General features: G+C 53.3%; 1 protein-coding gene across 4 annotated transcripts in view; it reads left to right on the top strand.

Annotated features, from left to right (window-relative positions):
* The window catches only part of PALD1 (phosphatase domain containing paladin 1), a 75303-nt gene that overhangs the window by 36580 nt on the left and 16981 nt on the right, over window positions 1–21742 (top strand). For all 4 annotated transcript variants that reach the window (XM_016198341.2, XM_087824369.1, XM_016198340.2 and 1 more), the window contains exons 2-18: window positions 268–480; window positions 3082–3184; window positions 4409–4588; window positions 5748–5912; window positions 6718–6878; window positions 7020–7095; window positions 7857–8008; window positions 8333–8432; window positions 8645–8749; window positions 10840–10935; window positions 11370–11498; window positions 11924–12040; window positions 12129–12284; window positions 12639–12821; window positions 13985–14125; window positions 14356–14427; window positions 18888–19028. In XM_016198341.2, the coding sequence (XP_016053827.2) occupies window positions 296–480; window positions 3082–3184; window positions 4409–4588; window positions 5748–5912; window positions 6718–6878; window positions 7020–7095; window positions 7857–8008; window positions 8333–8432; window positions 8645–8749; window positions 10840–10935; window positions 11370–11498; window positions 11924–12040; window positions 12129–12284; window positions 12639–12821; window positions 13985–14125; window positions 14356–14427; window positions 18888–19028 (2262 nt within the window). In that variant the 5' untranslated portion in view covers window positions 268–295. The remainder of the gene's footprint in view (window positions 1–267; window positions 481–3081; window positions 3185–4408; window positions 4589–5747; window positions 5913–6717; window positions 6879–7019; window positions 7096–7856; window positions 8009–8332; window positions 8433–8644; window positions 8750–10839; window positions 10936–11369; window positions 11499–11923; window positions 12041–12128; window positions 12285–12638; window positions 12822–13984; window positions 14126–14355; window positions 14428–18887; window positions 19029–21742) is intronic.

Raw genomic sequence — 21742 nt, 5'->3', positions numbered from 1 at the left:
TAAACTCTAATGGGTCAGGGGATTTGTTATATCTCTCTATGTCCACAACCACCCAAAGCCCCAGCAGTGGGCTGGGCACATAGCAGACACTCAGTGACATGTGGTAGGCAGCACATCTGCCCTGTCTCTCCAGCTACAGGGTGAGCGGCCCTCCCTGGGCCTCAGACTTTGATCTGCACATACAGTGGAGGTGAGGGGTAGGCTAGGTCTTTCCCTGCCCTGGCTTTTCCCACCCCCTCCTTGACCGCATGCCCTCTCACCCCACAGGTCTTGGGTCTGAGATTGCCGGCTGACTATGGGTACAACGGCCAGCACAGCTCAGCAGACGGTGTCAGCCAGTGCCCCCTTCGAGGGCCTCCAGGGTGGCAGCACGATGGACGGGCGGCACTCACTCAGCGTCCACTCCTTCCAGACCACGGGCTTGCACAACAGTAAGGCCAAGTCCATCATCCCCAACAAGGTGGCCCCCGTCGTGATCACGTGAGTGGCAGGGGGAATGTGACCATGTCCCTGGAAGACAGGGCTTTGGAAGCTGCCTGGACGGGTGGTGCCATATCATATTTAATATCTAGATGAAGACACTGAGGCCCAGAGAGGTTAGGCAATTTATATGGAGTCACACAGTAAGCAGGTAGCAGAGACTCTGTCGTGGGTCTCTAGCTTGTGTGATTTACTGTGTCCACAGTGCTAGGGAACGTGGAGAGGGAGGACTGGCTGTGTGTGTGGGGGGCAGTCTTTTGAAAATAATTTTTGGCTGAATATTTTCAAAAGAAGTTTATATACTTAGATGCATAAAATTTAGATTTTTTTCACCCCCACAACCAGTAATTATGGTTGGAAACTGAGGTTAACACCAGGCCATTAAACGACCTTGGGCTGAAAAAGCTGGAAGCTGTTGGTTGACTGTCCTAATTAGGTCCTTCAGGGACATTCCTGGAAGCTGAGGGTTTGTTCTGGTATCTTATTTTGAGAGAGACTTGGGTGTCCAGAGGAAGAGGCTCAGGAAGGGGCTCTGAAACCCTGTCTGCCCCGCAGGGTACAATGAAGGAGTGGGTGCTGGGGATCCCTGAGACCAGGAAGATGGAAGGGGCCTTGGCTCCATCTTCTGGGGAGTCCGAAAGCCTTGTCTTACATTGACTCTGCCCATTGGGCCCCTCCAGGATGCAGGAAGTGGGACATGATGAGCTAGGAATGAAATATATCCCGCACAGCAGTTTGGCAGCAACCTAGCAGATGGGCCTTCTGTGTAAGGAAACTTGAGGGTGGGAACGATAAATTTGGCCTACTGGCTTTGGGGCCTGACAGAAAAATTGTAATCATAATACTTTACTGTGTTCATGATGAGGGGAGGAAAGGAGATGTTATATAAGAGGGTCTTGATATATAGTTGCTCTACTAGAGATGACAAAACTAGGTTTGGGCCTTGAAGGCAGTGTTGGAGACGTGTCCGGTCTTGCTCTGTGACCTTGGGCAAATCCTGTTCCCTCCCTAGGCCTCCATTTCCTTATCAGGATATGTGGGGATGACATCCAAAATATTTAACCCAGTGATGTGGCTCAGAACAGTAGCCGGCCTGCTATGAGAATCTGCCATAGCGGTACTATGCGTGCCTTCTGGAGCCAACCATGAGCACAGGGCTCCTCGCGTTGACCGTGTTTGAGGTATAAGGGACCTTAGAGGTCATCCAACACAGGGGTCAGCAATCTAGCCCAGCACCTGTTTTTGTCAATAAAGTTTTATTGGAACACTGCCATTCTTGTTCATTTATATATTATCTGTGGATGCTTAACACTTCAACTGCACAGGTCAGTAGTTGTAACAGAGACTTTGTATGGCCCACAAAGTCTAAAATATTTACTATCGGGTCCTTGATATAAAAGGTTTGCTGATTCTCGATCTAATAATACCTTTTAGATCAGATGTGAAATCTGAGTTAGACAAACAAACCGAGTTTGGAGGAGGTAGAGAGATTTGCCCACCATGGGTTCTGCGGGGAGATGGAGGCAGAGCCGGTAACTGGAACCCAGGTCTCTTGAGTCCTCCTTCCAGGACGCCCTGCCCCACCCATTCTACCACCCTGCCTTTCCTAGAGGCACTTCTTTTGTAAAGAGGACCAGACAGCAAATTACCAGCTTCGGGAGGCTGATGTCTTCTTCTCCATTAGACTCAGCACAGAAACTTTTTGTGCCTCGAGGGCACAGACCTCCCCCTGCTTTAGCATCTGCAGAAACCTGGATTTGTACCTACAGGTTTTTTTTTTTTTAAATGGCCCTGTGTGGAGGTAGAACTACCATTAGTAATAATACTTTTGTTAATAAGCGCTTACTATGCCCAAGGTGCTGGGCTAAGCACTTACATTCATTAATGCATTGATTTCTCACAGCGGCCCTAGGAGGTGGGAATCACTGGAAATGGAGCTACAGAGAGTGAGCAACTCCAAAGTCGAGGAGTTATAAAACAGTGGAGGTGGATTCATGCCCAGGCCACATAGCCCCAAAGCCTGTGTCCTGAACCACCTCATTGTGCTGAGGGATTATCAGTGTGGAGGTTGTTCCCAGAGACACTTTGATGGAGGGGACCATCCAAGGACCAAAGTAACTCCAAAATAGAAGGCCTTAGTCAAGACAGAAGCTTCTCTCACACAAAAGTCCAGGAGATGCACCAGGCTCCGTGATCAGCTAGGCCCCTCTTCTCTTGTTTTCTGCCATCATCAACACCTGCTTCCTGCCATCACTTCTGGGTGCTAGCCAGGGAGGAGGAGAGAAATGTAGGAGGCACACACCTTCCCTTTAAGGGAATGGCCCTGAAGTTTCACAAGTCACTTCTCTACACATCCCGTTGGCCAGAACATAATCACATGAAGATACGAGCTGCAAGGGAAGCTGGGAAGTATAGTCTTCATATGGATGGCCCAGTCCCCATTCCAGGGTTCTATTGCTGACAAAGGGGAGAGTGGATATTATAGTACAATGGGCTGTCTCTGCCATGAATGGGTAACTACTTGGGGGCGAGGGGGGGGAGGGATGAAGTGGACCCTGGCTGCAGAGGTTGCCTGACTTGGTTTCCATATGCCCCTGGCAGGTACAACTGTAAGGAGGAGTTCCAGATCCACGATGAGTTGCTCAAGGCCCATTACAAGCTGGGCCGGCTCTCAGATGCCACCCCTGAGCACTACCTGGTGCAGGTGAGGTCAGGCCCTGTCCTTTCCTCCCTCTTCTAGCTTCTCGCCACCCCTCCTGTCCTCCTTCCGCACAACAGGTTCTCTCTCTAATCTCTTCTGCTTTCCCCACTGTCCCCCTCCTTTGTTTCACTGCCTCATCCTACCCTCTGGGGTCCCACTCCCACTTCCTCTCGCCCCCTGGTTTCCTGGGGCCCGTTTGCCCTGCCTGTGGAGCTCCTGCTCTTTTCCATCCATCATTCCTGCTTGGCCCCAGCATGCCCACACTCCCTCCCTTGGAGCACTAGGGAGGGTAATACAGATCTGGACAGAAGAGCCCGAGGCCCCAGACTGTTTCCCCTAGGCTGAGGATCTCCCTCCCCTTCTCTTTTGAAGTTACAGAACTTCTCTGGCTTAGCTGTTTTTTTGCCTTAAATATCCCCTAGAAAGTGAAGTCCACAAGGACAGATGACTTGTCATCTACGTTGTTCACTGCTGTAGCCACAGGCCTCAGAACAACGGTTAGGCCTGATGTAGGTTTTTAGTAAGCCAATGAATGAATGACGCAGTGAATTATGACAACTATTTGCTGAAAGAGTAGCTGAGAATTTCTGGCATCTGGAGGAACTGGTCTCACTTACCTGTCAGCAATGTAGGTGTAGGTCAAGGGGGATGGATGGGATGACCTCAGGGTGCCTTTTTGTCCGGGAATGAGCTCTTGTAGTTCCCTCTGCTGTCCCCTGATCTCCGAGTACCATTTTCCTCTTTCCTCTGTAGTCATGGTGTTCGTTCACTCCAGCTGGGGAGGGGAGAGACCTGCCGTCCTCAGAACTGCAGGGCCCTAGGAAGGGGCTAGTACAGTCTTCCTCTAGCTGATTCCTGTGGCCCCAGCTGTAACTCCTTATTCTAGCCCCTTCTCCATACCCTTCTGCCTCCCAGGGAATTGCAGGTCAACCCTAGAGCCAGCTTCAGTTTCCTGCCCCTGCTCTCCTTGAAGGCTTGGCTCAGAAGCCTTCTCTGATTCCCACTCAGCAGGGGTTGTTTTTTCTTTCCTCTCATTCTGTGACCCCCTTCCTGGGATCACGGATGGTCACGTATTTTGTCTGTTTTTTCTTGAGCCTGCAGACAACTTGAGGACCATGTCCCCTACCCCATCTCCCTGATCCCCATCCTTTGGGGCCTGGGACAGAGCACTGCCTGTAGATTTCCTTGAGTCATCTCAATGACCCCCTGTGGCTCTCCCATTGCCAGGGTCGCTACTTCCTGGTGCGGGATGTTGCTGAGAAGATAGACCTGCTGGGCACCATGCGGAGCTGTGGGGCCCCCAACTTTCGGCAAGTGCGGGGCGGGCTTACCGTATTTGGCATGGGGCAGCCCAGCCTCTTGGGGTTCAAGCAGGTCCTCCAGAAACTCCAGAAGGATGGACATAAGGTAAGCATGGCCATTTCTGAGGCAGGGGCTAGCCCCCCGAATCTGGGAAAAGGGACTCCCAGGAGAGGCAACTTCAGAGGCTTTGGAGGGTCTTGGCCACATGATGAGGAAGGTGGCTGATGACTTGGACCAGGCCCTACCAGGCCTTGAACACCATGATGGTCTTTGTGGTCAGCATGGTTGGGAATTCCGAGCAAATATGTATTGCACTGTCCTTTGTGGACCTGGGAGCCTCAAGATTAGAAGCTCCTTATACACTGCACTCTGAGAACCTCAGAGAAGTGACGAGGGTGACAGGGTGACAAGAGGAGCCAGGTCATAACGAGAGAGTCAAGGATGATGAACACAGCTAACACTTAGAGCCTCATGTCAACCCTATGAGGGCAGGGTAGTTACCCTCCCATTTTATAGAGGAGGAAACTGAGATCCAGAGAGGATAAGTGACACAGCTCATGAGTGGTGTCCCAGGACCCAGACCCAGACCTCCGGATTCTAAGTCCCTGCTTTTAATGACTCTTCTCTCCTCCCTACTGTTGAGGTGGGGCTTTGTCTCCAGGACAGAGGCTGAGGGTCTTATGTGATTCCAGGGTCATCGCAGGCTCCCAGAGTCTTTGAATGAACCAGAGTGAGATGGAGTTGTTAGCTGGGGGCAGGTCCCACCTTCCCAGCTTGACTGCAGGTTCCTCCAGGGTGGTTTCTGCCTACATATCTCTCTCCATCTGTATGATGCACAGTGACTGAATGATAGCATTGTGGTCTTGGGCATTCATTTCCTCAACTGATGTCATCAAGTGCTTGATTTATCTGTGGGCTGTGTGCTAGGAATTATGGAGGCATGCCAATGACCAGATATGATTCTACCTGCGAGGAAGCTGTAATCTACTATAGGAGAAAAGATGTGTTCATTGATAATGTTACTACAAAGTGGGAATTAACATTATGAGGTCCAGATGAAGGACTGTTGGCCCTGAGAGGAGGGAGGGTCAGGAGCAGGTCTGAGCTTTCCTTCTTGGGTAGGATTCAGGTCTCAGAGACATGATGGGGTAATGAGCCTTTGAGGAGGGGGAACAGCCTGCTCAAAGGCCCAGAGTGGGGCAGTGGATCGCGAGTCCATGCCCGATAGTAGTGATGACTTCCTTCCTCCTGGGGCTCCTGGCAGGAGTGCATCATGTTCTGTGTGCGGGAGGAGCCTGTACTGTTTCTGCGAGCTGATGAGGACTTTGTGCCCTACACACCTCGGGACAAGCAGAGCCTTCGTGAGAACCTCCAGGGCCTTGGACCTGGGGTCCAGGCCGAGAGCTTAGAGCTGGCCATCCGAAAAGAGGTGAGGGCCACGGGTGTGGGTGTGGGTTCCCCTTCCTTGTAAGCCTTGGGCAGCTGAGTTGAGACTGTAGCCCACAGCTCAGCTTTGCTCTCACTGGCTCATCCTAACCCACTGTCCTGCCCTGCTTGGCTGACTACAAGGCCAGCTCATGGGCAGCCGGAGGGAGGACTTCCTGTTCCCAGCTCTGTTTGCCTCTGCCCGTTTCCCACCCTGCTTTGCCCCTCCACACTCAGCATCCTTATTAGAGAGCGGTCTGGTGGAGTGTAAAGAGCACTAGATTAGGAATCTGAGATTGAAGTTCAGCCTCCTGTGAGCTGTCAGACCCGGGGTGAGTCACTTCTCTTGTGGGCCTCTGTTGGTTTCTGAGGTTCCTCTGGCCACCCTTCTACAAGGTTTGTCAAGGTCTCTGAGGCTATTGACACACTACAGAGGTATGCCAATAGAGTATGGGGGTCACAGTGCCCCCCGAAACTTCTACATCGAGGACCTGCGGGGGGAGCCCCATGCTGTGACCACTGGTCATCTCCAGCCTCCCTTTTAGGTCTCCTCTCTAGCTCCCAGCTGACCGAGTCTTGCCCTGTCCTTCAGTCTGGTGGCTTAGCTAACTCCTGCCTGACCCCAGTGCATAGCTGCCCTTTGGACGCCTAGGTCATAGAGAGCACCCCTGCCCATGTAGCTACCCCTTGGGGAGAAGCAGCCTGTCTGTGGCCTCTGTGTGACCTGGTCACTCCAGAGCTGAGCCAGGAAGGCCAGGAGGGACCTGAAGGTCTGTCATGGACCCTCTGGCCCCCATACTTCCATGCAGATCCATGACTTCGCCCAGCTGAGCCAAAACACGTACCACGTGTACCACAACATCGAGGACCTGCGGGGGGAGCCCCATGCTGTGACCATCCGGGGTGAGGATGATGTACATGTGACGGAGGGTGTGTACAAACAGCCCCTGTTCCTGCAGCCCACTTACAGGTACCAAAGACCCCAGGGTGCTGGGCATGGTGATCTGGGCCTCAGTCTCACCACCTCCAGGTGGGGCTGAATTTAATGCAGGGGTGGGGGATGCCCAGGGTATGGGGCCTCCCTGATGGGTTGCTCCCCCTCACCTGGCAGGTACCATCGCCTGCCCCTGCCAGAGCATGGGGCTCCCCTGGAAACCCAGTTCGATGACTTCGTCAGTGTCATTCGGGTAAGTAGGGGAGGAGGGGTGTTGGGAACACGGGGGGGGGGGGACAAGGGACTGGAGAGTGGGTCTGTGTAGAGGCCTTGCCTCCATGGAGATGCTCAGGGTGGGTGTGGCCTCTGGATTTCCTCAGAAAGTCCTCATTCTGTGTTGTGTATGATTTGAGTTTGTTGGGTATGTGTGCATGTGTGTGTGGGTTGTGTGCATCTGTGTGTCTGTGTGGAGTGTGTATTTGTACATTTTCTGGTGATGGAACCCAGCACAGGCTGTCTGGAGGACTAGGTTTGGCCATGACTAGGCTGCTAACTAGCTATGTGATTGTGGACAAATCTAACTCCTCTAGACCTCAGGTTCCTCATTTCTTTACTGGAGCTAAAAATTCTTACCCTCTCGACTCTTCTGATACTTACTGAGCCCTGGTGGTGCTTCTCTCCCAAGCCCTTCAGGGAGTCACCTTATGATTTAATTCACATCTCACAGGGGTGTTAGATGTGGCCTTGTCCCCACTGAGTAGTTCTCACTTCCAGAGCCAGGGCCTTGGTCTCCCCTGGGTCTGGGAAGGAGGTGGGGCCTGTCCTGCCAGGGGCAGGTGAAGCAGATCGGGCCCTGGGGTTTGGCAAAAGGGGCTGAGCTGTCTGTCTGTCCCCACCCTGCTGCAGACTGCTGGGTGGGGGTGGGCCTGTGTCATATCCCTCTATTCCCACTTGCTCCTCAGACAAGGGGTTCCTGAGTCACGCTGTTACATGATATTCATGGTCCTTCCCTAGGAGACGCCCAGCCTGTTGCTGCTCCGAGATGCCCATGGGCCTCCCCCTGCTCTCCTCTTCAGCTGCCAGACCGGTGTGGGCAGAACCAACCTGGGCATGGTCCTGGGGACCCTCATCCTGTTTCATCACAGCGGGACTGCCTCCAGGCCAGAGTGAGTGGTGTGGGACCCAGTACCCCAAGGAACTGCCCCGGTAGGCCAGGGACATGTTGGGAGGCCAGAGCCAGAGCTGGAATGGGCATTTGGGGTTCATTTCCCGGTTTGCCATAGATTTGCAGGGTGACCTGGAGAAAGTCACTTCACCTTTCTGGGCCTCCGTTTCCCCGGTAGGGAAAATGCCCCTTGCCTCCCCAACCTGATTTGAAAGGAAGGCGTGGAGCCTATGGCCTGGTGCCTCTCAGCAGCCATACGAATGGGAGAGTGTCACAGCAGGGCCATCCTATAGCTGATGCTACCGCCCCGCCCCTTCCTTGTCAGGGCTGTCCCTGTGAAGACCAAGCCTCTGCCCATGGAGCAGCTCCAGGTGATCCAGAGCTTCCTCCACACGGTGCCCCAGGGCAGGAAGATGGTGGAGGAGGTGAGCAGGGGGTGGGAAGGAGCTGGGGCAGGGGCAGTGCAGGGAGCGTTCACGCCCCTCACGGGCGGGTCTCTTCCTCCTGCGACACCCCCTGCTCTCATTCTTGGCCAGTCACTCTCTTTGCCTCCTTCTGTTCTGTCTGCCACCCTCTTTTTGTCCCTGCTCCCTCCTTGCTGCTGTCCCCTCGTCCCTGTCCTGGTCCCTGGCACCAGGTGGACAGAGCCATCACTGCCTGTGCCGAGTTGCACGACCTGAAGGAAGTGGTCTTGGAAAGCCAGAGGAAGCTGGACCGTGTCCGGCCCGAGAGCCCGGCCCAGGTGAGGAGTGGAGGATGGGGAGCTCCTGCTTTTGCGTGACCCGCAGCAGCCTCATTTCGTTAGGCCTAGTGACTGGCGTCCTGCAGGCTGACTTGTCCTGGTTGCTTCGTCTCCCAGGAGAAGAGCGGTTTTCAGAGGAGGGGAGATAGGGGAGCTGGACGTGCAGGAAGGACGGACCAAGAAGAGGGGAAGTTCACTTTCCCTGACCAGGTCCCCTCTCTGCAGAATAAACAGGATGGAGGAAGGGGCCGCTGGCGGATGCTGAGGCCTCTGGATCCAGATACTTCCCAGGCTGCTCCTGGCTCCCTCCTCCAATAAAACCGTGGTGTTTCTTCGGGAAGGCCGGGGTTTGGTCCAGCCCGCTGCTTCTGGAAGCGTGATGGGCTCTGGGCTGTCTCAGCAGGCCTGTCCCCACACTTTGGGGAGAGGAGATTGCTTGACAGTGTTTGCAAACAGTGCATGGAAAGAATCTAAGCCTGCGGGGCCTTTTTCTTCTTTAACACTTAAAAACATCTTCTAAAAGCAATATTATATTATGGAAAATTGAGAAACTGGAGAAGGAAACAATTACTCAGAGTCCCAGCATAGCCGCTGCGAGCACTTAGGGCTGACTTCCCTCGTTTTTCATGGTTATGATGTTCTTGTGTAGCCGCCCCGGTACGTAGTTTGCATCCTGCTTATTTCGTTCTGTCTTTCCCCCGTCTGTACCTGGTTGTTGTCACTGAGAATTTTGCCGGCTGTGTAACTTAAGATCATTGCATGGTTCAGCCATCACTGGCGTGATAGGATAAGAACACCATGGCCCAGGTTCCTGTCCTGGCTCTGCCACGTACAGGTGTGTGGATGTGGGCAACCTGCTTAACTGCTCTGTGCCTCATTCCCCCACTTGCAAAATGGGGCCACTGATGATAATGACCCCATAGGGCTGTTGTGAAGAGCAGGTCAGATAAGATCCATATAAAGCACTTAGCAGGGGGCCTGATACAGCAGGTGTTCCCAGCACGTCACTGGCCTTGATTTATTAACAGGCTCCTCTTGTTGGACGGTTGAGCCACTTCCAGTTCCTTCCTTATCCATGTCAACACTTTTGTGTCAAGCAGCTTCGTGAAAATGAGTCTTTTATGCATTTAGGATTTTCCCCCTTTGTCTGGATTAGGGTCTGGCACTGAGGCCCACAGGCCAAATCCAGCGACCACCTGCTTTGTAAATAAGTTTTACTGGGACATGGTCTGGACTGTTCATTATGCACTGTCTTTGGCTCTCTTGTGCTGCAGGGGCGGGGTTGAAATAGAGACTGTGCAGCCTCAAACCTAGAATACTTACTGTTTGGCCTTTTATAGAAATAAAAGTTTGCCGACCTCTGGCCTGGATTCCCAAAGATGGAATTAAACTTAATCAAAGGGTCTGACCTTTCTTTTGGGCCTGTACCCACCTCCCTTACCCTCCGGAGGGTGGTACAGACGCAGCAGGAGAACCCTGATGTCTGAAGGCTGAGGGAGGGACCCTAGGGATTCATACCCTCTCTAACAGCCCCCCACCCAGAGGTGCTGGGCTTGGGTTAGGACACTAGTTTGGGGACCCAGCTCTGTGACTTTGAGCAAGCCATTTCATTTCTCTGAGCCTCAGTTTCCCCTCTGCAAAATAGGGGTAATGATTGTGGCCCCTTGGAGCTGTCATGAGGGCCTTTTGTTTTCTTATAGGGAATCACAGGCTCAGAGAAGTCAGGGCCTCTGGCTCAGGGAAGAGAGTTGATATCCTCGCTGCTTCAGCACAGAGGTGTGCTGCCCTGATGGGTGGTGTTGGAGCATTCGGGGAGCTCCACCCTAACTCGGGGCTCTGAACCTGTGGGGGAGGCAGACCCTGCACTGAGAACTGTAGTGCCTGCCCTGTAATCACTGTAGCTCTCCCTACTCCACGGGTTAGATCCTTGGAAGAATTTCCAGCCTGGCAGAACTGTGTTATGAAGGGAGAGGTAGATTGTCTTCTGGGGATTTCTGAGGCTTAACTCCTGCCCTTCCTAGGGTGGGCTGTTTGGCCAGAGCAGCCCCATCCTTACCTTTCTCCCTTCCCTCTCCGTTCCCTCCTCTCAGGAAAGCAGCAGCCAGCACAGTGCCCGGCAGAGGGCGCTTCAGAGCCTGGAGAGATACTTCTACCTGATCCTGTTTAACTACTATCTGCACGAGCAGGTGGCGCAGGGGGATAAGTGGACTCTTGCCTCTTCTCCTGGGACCCCTCCAGCCTCCCCACCACAATGACAGCCATGGGGTCAACTAGGACCCCCGTAGAACTGGGGAGGAGAGTAAGGGACATGTGTGTTGGTTCCAGAGGAAGGCAGGTGTGGGGGACGCAAGGAGAGACCCAGAGAGTGGGTTGTCCTTGAGTAGGTCAGGCAAAGGGAGGTCCACCTCTCTCCCCTGGGCCCCATCTCTGTATCCTTAGCCTGGGCATCGGGGCCCAGAAAGATCTTGCTTAGGATGTCCTGATCCGTGCTCCCCACCCTCTTTTCCCTGCCCTGGGCCATCATGGGTGTCTCTTGGGGCTCCCCCACCCTGGGCCAGGCAGGGAGAGTTCAGGGTGGCTCTGCACCCCTGAACTCCCATCTCTCTGCCTCGGGCTGCAGTACCTGCTGGCCTTTGCCCTCAGTTTCAGCCGCTGGTTGTGTGCCCACCCGGAGCTGTACCGCCTGCCTGTGACGCTGAGCTCAGCAGGGCCTGTGGCCCCTGGGGACCTCATCTCCAAGGGCTCCCTGGTGAGTGTGGCTGTCTTTCTGGAGAAGTGGGGATGTGTGGGGGCTGGTCCTTGAGTCCTGCGGGGTTTGGGTAAGCATTGCCCTCACAAGAGGCAAAGGGGGTGACAGCCTGTGGGGTGGTGGAATCTTCTTGCGAGCGTGATGGGGTCATTCTCAGGTCCAAGAAGCAGGTGTAGCTTTGGCCACTGTTCTGGTTCCCTTTCCTCAGTCTCACAACGAAGTGGTCTGGGCAGGGAGTCAGGAGACCTAGTTCTAGAGTCTTTGCCACCAGCTTCTCATCTGGAGAATGGGCACCGTTGGTCTCCTCACCAGGGCAGCGATGAAGCTCTGAGTGTGAAGGGCTGGTCCCACCTTCCATTGCCCTTCTTGGGCTGGCTCTGAACCTCTCAGTGGCTGCTGTCCCACGCTTGCTGCTCTCCCCACAGGGGGCGGACGATCTCATCTCCCCAGACGCACTTAGCACCATCAAAGAGATGGATGTGGCCAACTTCCGGCGAGTGTCTCGAATGCCCATCTATGGCACAGCCCAGCCCAGTGCCAAGGTGATCACCCCAGCGGCCTGGGTCCACTTGTGGGGTGGCGAGAGGGGAGGGTTGAGGCCTTTTGCTGAAGGCCCTCCTGTCCCTCCAGGCCCTGGGGAGTATCCTGGCCTACTTGACTGATGCCAAGAGGAAGCTGCGGCAGGTTGTTTGGGTCAACCTGCGGGAAGAGGCTGTGCTGGAGTGTGATGGGCACACCCACAGCTTGCGGAGGCTGGGGCCCCCCATGACCACTGACCAACTGGAGGTGAGGCCCTTCTGCCTTCTACACTCCCTTACCTTGGAGGCCTTCTGGAGAATTGGCCTGGGAGGGTCTTTAGAAGGTCCCATACTCCTGTTACACAGGTGGGGAAACTGAGGCCCCCAGGAGGGTTTTAGATTTGGCTCAGGTGGTTTATCCACCCAGGGAGTGGATGATTCAAGATTCCTGCTATGGCCACCTTCCTGGTTCTGGGTCTGGTTTATGATCCCTCAGGTTCAGGAAGGGGCAGGCAGGGGTCCGGAATCCAGGGCCGGTCCTGGCCATAGCAGACTCTGGTCTTTCAGGTCTGGCCTGGGGGCTGCCTCAGTGGCCTGTGCCCTCTGTCACATCCTCCCCTAGAACCTGGAGACCCAGCTGAAGGCCCACCTGAGCATGCCTCCCCCAGGCGCAGAGGGCCCACGGACCCACAGGTTCCAGACATGCCTCACCATGCAGGAGGTCTTCAGCCAGCACCGCGGGGCCTGCCCTGGCCTCACCTACCACCGCATCCCGGTGCCAGACTTCTGTGCCCCCCGCGAGGAGGTGAGGGGGCCAGGCAGGCAAGGCCTCTGGGGAGGGAGAGGCGCCTCTGTCCGCTCCCCCGCTGGCCTGGGCCTTGGCCATGGCCACATCTCTGCTGAGGGACTGGGAGCTTATTCCACAGGGTTTTAGTTTTGGCTCAGCTGGTTTATCCACTTTTCTTCAAGCTTGGTATTAGCGTGCACGTGTGTGTGTGTGTGTGTACATGTGTTTATTGTGTTGTAGATGTGTATGGCGGGGGTGAGCATGTCCACTGTGTCTGTTGGGGGACTGGAGTGGGTGTGGGTGTCATTGTGGAGTGTGTGTATGTGTGTGTTGTGTGTTATTTTAATGGCGTCTGTGTTGTATATCTTACCTTTACTGGGGGACAAGTGTGGAGAGTGTGTCTTTTGGGGAACTGTGTGGTGTGGTATGTCCGGGGTTTGTGGAGGAGGGTGTTGTGGGATGCTGTGTGTGACTGAGGGTATTTGTGTGCATGTGGCATCTGTAGGTTTGTGATGTAAGTGTCTTTGTGTCTGTATGTGTCTGTGTAGTGTGTCTTTAAAGCACGTGGATGCATCGGTGTGGTGTGTGTCTGGCATATATTATGTGAGGGTGGCTGTGTGCCTGTGATACATCCATTGTTTGGGTGCCATGTCCGTGTGGGTCTTCGCAGTGGACGCAGGGCCTATGATACGTTCTGGGTGATAGATGGTGATGGGGCTTAGATTTCCTGTCTCACTTTGCTCTGTGGGTCTGGTTGTCTGTAGTTTGTCACCACCTGGTGGCCGTGTGCTGTAGTGATCCACTGAGGTCGAGACTGCCCTTAGGCTGGGGTCTGGATTGGGTCCATCTAGGGTGGGCAGTAGAACAGGGGGTCCATGCATGTGCGTGTGTGCACATGTGCATGTGCTGCCTGGTGGGCTGTGGGCAACAGGAGCCCCAGGTTTGTGAGTGTGTCTGATCAAATGTCCGGTCCTGGTCCTGGGGTGGAGATCATGCTGTACATGGGGCTATTTACATGCATGTGGTCTTGCGTACTGCAGTGAGTTCAGTGTGTGTATACAGGTTGTGAGCTTGACACGGAGCCTGCATGGGGTGAGCCCTCCCTTTTCGGGGGTGGGCCACCTTGGGAGTCTGTGCAGCCAGGACCACCCACTGACTCAGACCTTGGTCTCCCCATGCAGGATTTTGACCGGCTGCTTGAGGTCCTGCGGGCCGCCCTCGCCAAGGACTTGGGCACCGGCTTTGTGTTCAGCTGCCTCAGTGGCCAGAGCCGGACCACGACGGCCATGGTGGTGGCTGTGCTCGCCTTCTGGCACATCCGAGTATGTGAGGCCTCGTGTGAGGACAGTGGTCTTCCCAGGCAGTGTGGGCCCTTGGTCCCTGGGGATACTGGCTATGCCAGGAGGGTGTGGGGGTAGAGATGATGCCTGGTGTGCCCATCTGGGCAGAGGGCAAATGGGGCTGGCAGACCCCTGGCAAGGGGCTCGTGGCAGGAGGGAGAGGTACAGCCCTGGTAGGAGTGCTCCCCACCCCAGCAGCTGCTGTCCCTCAGGGCTTCCCCGAGGTGGTCGAGGAGGAGCTCGTGAGTGTGCCTGATGCCAAATTCACCAAAGGGGAGTTTGAGGTGAGTATGCCCTATAGGGTCCCTGGAGGACACCTGTCTTGCTGGCAGGTCTGGGGGTATTTTCAGAGCTCTTAATGCTGTTGCCTCTTTCACCTCAACACATCAGTACTTCTCTGTTCCCATTTCACAGATGAGCAAACCAAGGCACAGGGCAGCTTGGCCCTGGGGCCCTGGCAGATGACCACTGGGGATGAAGGGCTGGGCCCCCCTCATTCTGCCTAACCGTGTTGCTGGGCTACTGTGCGCCCTGGGGGAGGCTACTGGCCACCATCTGTCTGGGTAGCATTGACAACCCTCTCATAGGCACCTGGGACACAGCTGTGGTTGGTGACCTTGGCGCGGGATGCTAGCCTTCCCAACCCCATCCCCATTTCAGCCCAGGGCACTGGATGGACAGCCACTAACATTGCCGATTTAGTCACCCATGTATTGTATTCCTGCCACATGCCGTCTTCCCCGACACCATGCAAGTAGGTGGCAATGTCTCCCTCTTGCAGGTGGGGAGTGTGGAGCTCAGAGTTGGCCTGGTGTCAGCACTGTGACCAGCCTCGCCACGTTCCCCTCCCTGCTGTCCTGTCACCTGGCTTCCATACAGGTCCTCAAGCTCACCAAGCACTTTCAGTTTCCGGGCCTTTGCATATGCTGTTCCTTCACCCGAACCTCTTCTCTCTTTCTTTTCCTGGCTGATTCACTGATTCTCTTTTTATTTTTTTGTTGTGGTAAAATACGTATGACATAAAATTTGCCATTCTAACCATTTTTAAGTGCACAGTTCTGTGGCATTAAGTGCCTTCTCACTGTTGCACAACCAGCACCACCATCCAGGACTTCTCACCCCAAACTGACTGTTCGCATTAAACAGTCACTCCCCATTCCTCCCTTCCCCAGCCCCTGGCAACCACTGTTCTCTTTTCTATCTCTATGAATTTGACTATTCTACATACATACTGCATATAAGCAGAATCACTTCTAATATAGTACTTAATAAGTATTTGTCATTTGTGTCCGGTGTATTTCACTTAAGATAATGTCTTCAAGGTTCATTCATGTTGAGCATGTATTAGAATTTCCTTCCTTATAAAGACTGACAAATATTCCATTGTATGCATATACCATGTTTTGTTTATGCATCATCTGTTGATGGACACTTCTTTTTTAAGATTTTAAAATTTTTATTGATTTTTAGACAGAAAAGGAGAGGGAGAGAGAGAAACATCAATGTGAGAGTGTGAGAGCAAAACATGATCACTGCCTCCTGCATGCCTCTACCGGGGATTGAGCCCACAACCCGGGTGTGTGCCCTGACCAGGACTTGAACCGGCAGCCTTTTGGTGCATGGGATGTTACCCAACCTACTGAGCCGCACCAGCCAGGGCTGATGGACACCTTTTGGCTGTTGTGAATAGTGCTGCTATGAACACGCTGCTGGGTGAACAAATATCTGTTTGAGTCTCTGCTTTCCATTCTATAAGTGGAATTGCTGGGTCATATGGTAATTCTATGTTTAATTTTTGAGGAACTGCCCTATTGTTTTCCACAGTAGCTGCACCATTTTAAATTTCTACCTGCAAAACACAAGGGTTCCAGCTTCTCCACATCCCTGCCAACACTCGGTTTTCTATTTTTTTTGTAATACCCATCCTAGAGGGTATGAAGTGGTATTGCATTGTGGTTTTGGTTTGCATTTTCCTAATAATTACTGGTGTTGAGCATCTTTTCATGTGCTATTTGGCCACTTGTATATCTTCTTGGAGAAATGTCTCTCCAGTCCTTTGCCTGTTTTTGGTTTGGGTGGTTTTGTTGTTGAGATGTAGGAATTCTTTATATGTTCTAGATATCAATCCCTTATCAGATATGTGATTTGCAAATATTTTCTTCCATTCTGTGGATTGCCTTTTTACACTGTTGATAATGTCTTTTTTTTTTTTTTTTGCAAACATTTAAATTTTAATGTTGAATTTGTCTATCTTTTCTTTTGTTACCTATGCATATGGTGTCATAGCCAAGAAGTCATTGTCAAATGCAGAGTCACGAAGGTTTTCCTGTTTTTTTTTCTAAGAGTTTTATAGTTTCAGCTCTTGTATTTAGGTCTTTGATCCATTTGGAATTAATTTTTGTATATGGTGGAGGCGAGGGCTCCAGTTCATTCTTTGGCATGTGGACATCCAGTTCTCCCAGCACCATTTGTTGAAAAGAATGTTCTTTCCCCATTGAATGGCCTTGCGTCCTTGTCAAGAATCACTTGACCATACATGTAAGGGTTTGTTTCCAAGTCGAATCCTTAGCCTTCGTGTCAGTCCCTCAGATGTGATACTCACCCCCAGCATTTTGCCAAGAGCTGCGCTCACTCGCCTCTTCACCCCTCACGGCCCCCAAGAATTAGGTGCCCTTGCTACTCCCTGTTGACAGATGAGAAAACCGAGGCACAGGGAGCTAAGCTCATCCCTCTAGAGCCGTATCAGAGAGGTGATGGGGCCGGAGTACAAGCCAGGTAGTGGACCTCAGAACCTGTGTCCCAAAATTACATTATTTGACCTGAAGATGCCTCTATACCCCTGTCCTCACCCATCCTAAGACATTCTCCTGTCCAGACCAGCTTCCTTTGCTACTGGTTTGGGCCTATTGAACCCATAGTCTGGTGGGAAGTATCTAATAGAATAAGAAGAGGGTTGGAATAGACATCGGTTCTGAGGGCTGAGGGTGCAGCTGGAGGAGCCCAGGAGGGCTTCACGGAGGAGGTGACATTAGAATACATTTTAGAAAGATGAGTGAGTTTATGGGTGAGGAAGATTAGTGTGCAGAGGAGATCAAATGTGCAAAAGAGGGGGTCTGGAAAGGGCAGGAGCTGTTTAAGACTGATTGTCAAGAACGAAAGGGACTGGGACTGGGGCTGAGGTGAGGGGACCTAGATCATGGGGACCCTGGAGGGCTGGCTACACCATGTGTTTGACCTTGACTTTGAGGCTAGCGGGGAGACAGAGGAGGTCATGATCAGACTCTCATTCTGGGGGCTAGTTGTGTGGAGCAGGGAGTGGAGAGGAGAGGTGGGGCCTGAGTGAGGAGGTGGCTGTGGGACAAGCAGGAGCAGCTCAGTTCTCACTGGTAGGTCGTGGGGCAAGGAAGGCACCCAGGATGAGCTTGGGTTTCTAGCAGGTGGTGGTGACAGCCAAGGAGATGAAGAATTCCTGGGGAGGAGCAATTAAGGGGAGAGGCTTGGAGCTCTATTCATTGAGTTTGAAAAAACTGCAGCTTTCTGCCTTGGGAGCTTCCTGTGGGACACAGTTCTTGACCCTGTGCCCTCCTGGGGGCCTGCCTGTGGTTTGCACTGCTCTCAAGTGAGGTGTAGACCCAGAGCCTGGTATCAGGCAGGGGCGGCAGCCTCTCCCTGTAGCCTGAGCCCGTTAGCAGTCCTCCCAGGCTATGAGTCCTTTCCTCCCACTCTCACCTGTAACTCCACCCCTGCTGGCCTGGGGCCTGTGCTTTCTGAGCAACACTCAGGAGCGGGGACCTAGTTGTGGAGGTGGGGACAATGGGCCCTGTGAGCAAGCAGTGGCCAGATGGAGAGAAGAGTTAGGTCGGGTTTCTGTCCTTTTGTTCAGAGCCCTCCTCAGTGGAAAGGCCTCTCCTGCGGAGCTCAGAAAGGACCGTGTGGGGTGTTGTGGGGGTGCACTGAGAGGCTCCAGGCAGGCATTGTGCTGCTGGGAGGGTTATGAGTGAGGCAGGAGGCAGGTGGGCCAGGGGCCTTGTAGACCTGGGGAATCTCATTTTATGTTGCGTGCAAGGGACCCATGAAGACACTGAAGCTGGGGAGTCTACAAATGGGATGTGCTCCCACTTATATTTTCATAAGCCCTCCTTCAGGGAGGAGGCAGGGCTGCCGCAGTGGGATGGGAGGTGGTGGAAGCCTGGATTGGTGTTGGCCCTGGGGGTGCCTGGTCAACAGATTTTCAGGGAGATCCACAGGGGTGTGGTAGGGAGGGATGACAGGGGAAGAGCCTGCCCTACAGAGTGACCTTCACAGGCCTCAGTTTCCCTAGGAGTAAAGGGGGGCTTATATCAGATGAGTGGTGTCCACCTGAGTTCCCCATAGCTGGATGTCCCCAAAGTGCATGGTGGCCGCTGCGGGGTGAAAGCAGTGGGCCCCAACGTAGACTCATCATATACCCCTCCTCACCCCCCCAGCCCGTTACGTGACAGCTATCTGTATTATAGATTAGGGCCTGGATGAGGTTTTGTTTGAAGCAAGGTTTCCGCCTAGAAAAATAAGCACCTTGGGAGCCCTGGCCTCGTGTCCAGGAATCCCCATGCTCCCGACTCCGCCTGAAGCCAGCGGACAGGCTCTGCGGTCGGGGCCTGCGCCTCGAGGCCAGGGGGCCTGGTGCGGGTGCGCCCGCGCTGAGGCGGAGGCCGCACCTGCCAGCTCGGTGTCCTCTCTGCTCAGCCCCCTTCCTCTGGCCCAGGTGGTGATGAAGGTGGTCCGGCTGCTGCCCGACGGGTACCGCGTGAAGAAGGAGGTGGACGCGGCGCTGGACACGGTCAGCGAGACCATGACGCCCATGCACTACCACCTGCGGGAGATCATCATCTGCACCTACCGCCAGGTGAGCCCCTCAACCTGGGCGCACAGCCCAGGGCGTGGCCGCTGTGGCTGGGAGATGGCTGGGGTCCCGCAGGAGCCTCCTCGACTTTCAGTCACTCCTCATCCTTCTGGAAGTGGAGGTGATCCCCTAAATGGAGACATGCTCGGCCCCAACTCCCCCAGCTTCGTTCTGGAACACTTGGTGGGGTGCTGTTCAGAGGATTCAACAGCTCCTGCAGCCCTGGGACCCAAGTATGTGGCCAGCCAGAACGAAACCCTGTCCCGATTCCCTGTGGTGCCAGGCATCAGCCCTCCAGTTTCTGTCATGGGGCCCTGGGGACAGATGCGGCCACTCTGTGGTCCTGGAGAGTGGCTGTTTGATAACCAGCAGGTCAGCAGTTAATGGCAGATGGTTTCTATAAAAGTCCCGATTTCATGTAAAAATTCAGATTTTCAGCCTATTTAGAAAAATTGTATCCTCTTGGTGGCCATGGTGCCCAGGGCCTGTCACACATGGTCCCCCTGTCCCAGTCATGTAACCTGCCAAGCAGCCCTGGGCATTGGGCTTTGTGGCCTCTGGGCTCTGTGTGGAGCACACTGACCTGCCTAATTCTGTTCTTCTCCAGCCCAGTAAATTTGGTTGGCTGCTGGGGCAGAAGAAGGTGCTGGAGTGGGAAGGGGCAGCTCTGGGGGGAATGAGGGGCTTCAAGAAGACTGTGCCTGAAGTGAGTGGGCATCGCCATGGGTGCCAATCTTGTATTGTCTGCTGCTGGTAGCAATTCCCAAGGACAGCTTTTGCTGTGGCCCCTGCAGGGAAAGGGGCTACTCCAAGCCAGCTTCGTGCTTTGCCTGCATCCGGGCACACCTTGGTGAAATGGCTGATCCAGGCCAGACTTTGCTCAGGGTCATGGCTCAGACCATGACTGGGGCATTGGGTGAGTACTTGACTGGGGGCAGGGCATCTGGGGTCAGGCTATACTCAAGGTCAGAGGTCAGTTGGAAGAGCTGCCAAATGTGGGGTGGTTAAGGAGTTTTAGAAAATGGACTTTATTGAATTTGAAAGATGGACTAGTTTTCCCCAAGGCCCCAGCTAGATTCTCTTTTTGTCTTTTGGGTCTTCATAGTAGTATGGTATGCTGCCACCAGGTGGCAGCCATGAACCAAGAGACTGAGCTCCTCTGGCTTTCAAAGGATACTGAGAGGGTAGGGAATTGAAGCTTCTAGTTCTCTCTGTAGCTGCGAGCTCAAGTGGTTGAAAGGGATGCCTAGTCCTGCTTCAAAGCATCAGAAGTCCCCCATTTCACACTGGCCGCACTCTGTCAGAGTCCTCCCCACATCCCTTTCTTCCCAGCCCTGCTAGCTCTTAAGTGCCTTTAGGCATTCTAGGTATCCCCTCCCACCCTCACCTCCAGAGCTGATAGGCCCCCCTCCTCTGAGCTCTGCAGCCATGGATGTCCATTGTGAGGCACACAGAGGAGTGGAGGAGGGACCACTAAGGGGAGCGAGGAGAGGTCCCACAGAGCTGACCTTGGAACAATCCCAATGTAAATGAGAGCTGGGGAAAGCACTTCAGGCAGGAAGAGCTGCATGGGCAGAAGCCAGGAAGAGGTGCAAAGTAAGTTGAGAGGAAGATGCTTTGGTGCCTATGAGCGCAGTTGTGTTGGACATTGTCAGAGATGAGGCTGGATGGGTAAGTTGCTCTAACTTTGTTGGCAGTGGAGAGGGAAGGGTGGTGTGGCTGGGGCTGTGTTTAGCAGTAGATGCGCCTGTTGCCTTTGGGTTGTGGAGTGTTTTAATGAGGAAGCAGGAAGCAGAGTCAGTGGAGGGCCCTCCGCCCTCCCCACCATGCTCACCACCCCCCCATTCCAAAGGCCAGGATGGTGTTGGTGCTGACCTTTGTGTAGTTATTTCTCAGTGTCGCCACCAGGTGGCGTCAGGGAGCTGAATTTGGGCCAAACTCTGAAGATGCTGAAGAACTTAGGGGCCTGAGATACCTTCTGATGCAGTCCTTCTCACCCAGGCTGAGTAATAGATTCACCTGGGAGCTTTAAAAAGTACCCATTACTGAACTCCATCCCCCGAGAGTCTGATTTCGTTGGTCTGCTAGGGACCAGAGTATGGGTCTTTAAAAAAAATTCCCTAGGTGATTGCAATGTACAGGCAAGGTTGAGAACACCACGTCCTCTAAGCAGGGGTCCCCTACTTTAGTGAGCTTCAGGGTCTCCTGGAGGCTTGTTAAAATGCATGCTGCTGGGCCCCACCCCTGGGGTTTTGATTCTGTGGGGCTGGATGTTTAGCAGACTTCTAGATGGTGCTGGTTCTCCCAGTCAGGCACTGCCCTTGTCAATTTCTGCAGGGAAGCCAGCTGAGGTTTTGGTAGGGATTGCACTGAATGTGTAAATCAGTTTGGGCAGTATTACCATCTTAACAACAGTCACTTTTCTGATCCATGAACTTGAGACGTTTTTCCATTAATTTAGGTCTTCTTTAATTTCTTACACGATGTTCTATAGTTCCCAGAGTGTAAGTCTTGCACTTCTTTTGTTAAATTTATTCCTACTTTATTGCATTATGCTACTATAAATAGAATTAATTTTCTTACTTCACTTTTTTGCATGTTCATTGCTATGGTATAGAAATACAATTGATATTTGTATGTTGATCTATCTTACAACCTTGCTAAACTTATTTATTAGTTCTAATACTTGTTTGTTTTAGTGAGTTCCTTAGAATTTT

The sequence above is a fragment of the Miniopterus natalensis genome, chromosome 14, assembly GCF_054644295.1.
Source record: "Miniopterus natalensis isolate mMinNat1 chromosome 14, mMinNat1.hap1, whole genome shotgun sequence".
NCBI lineage: Eukaryota > Metazoa > Chordata > Mammalia > Chiroptera > Miniopteridae > Miniopterus > Miniopterus natalensis.
The sequence above is the reverse complement of the archived record's forward strand: the minus strand, read 5'-3'. Positions and strand labels throughout refer to the sequence as shown.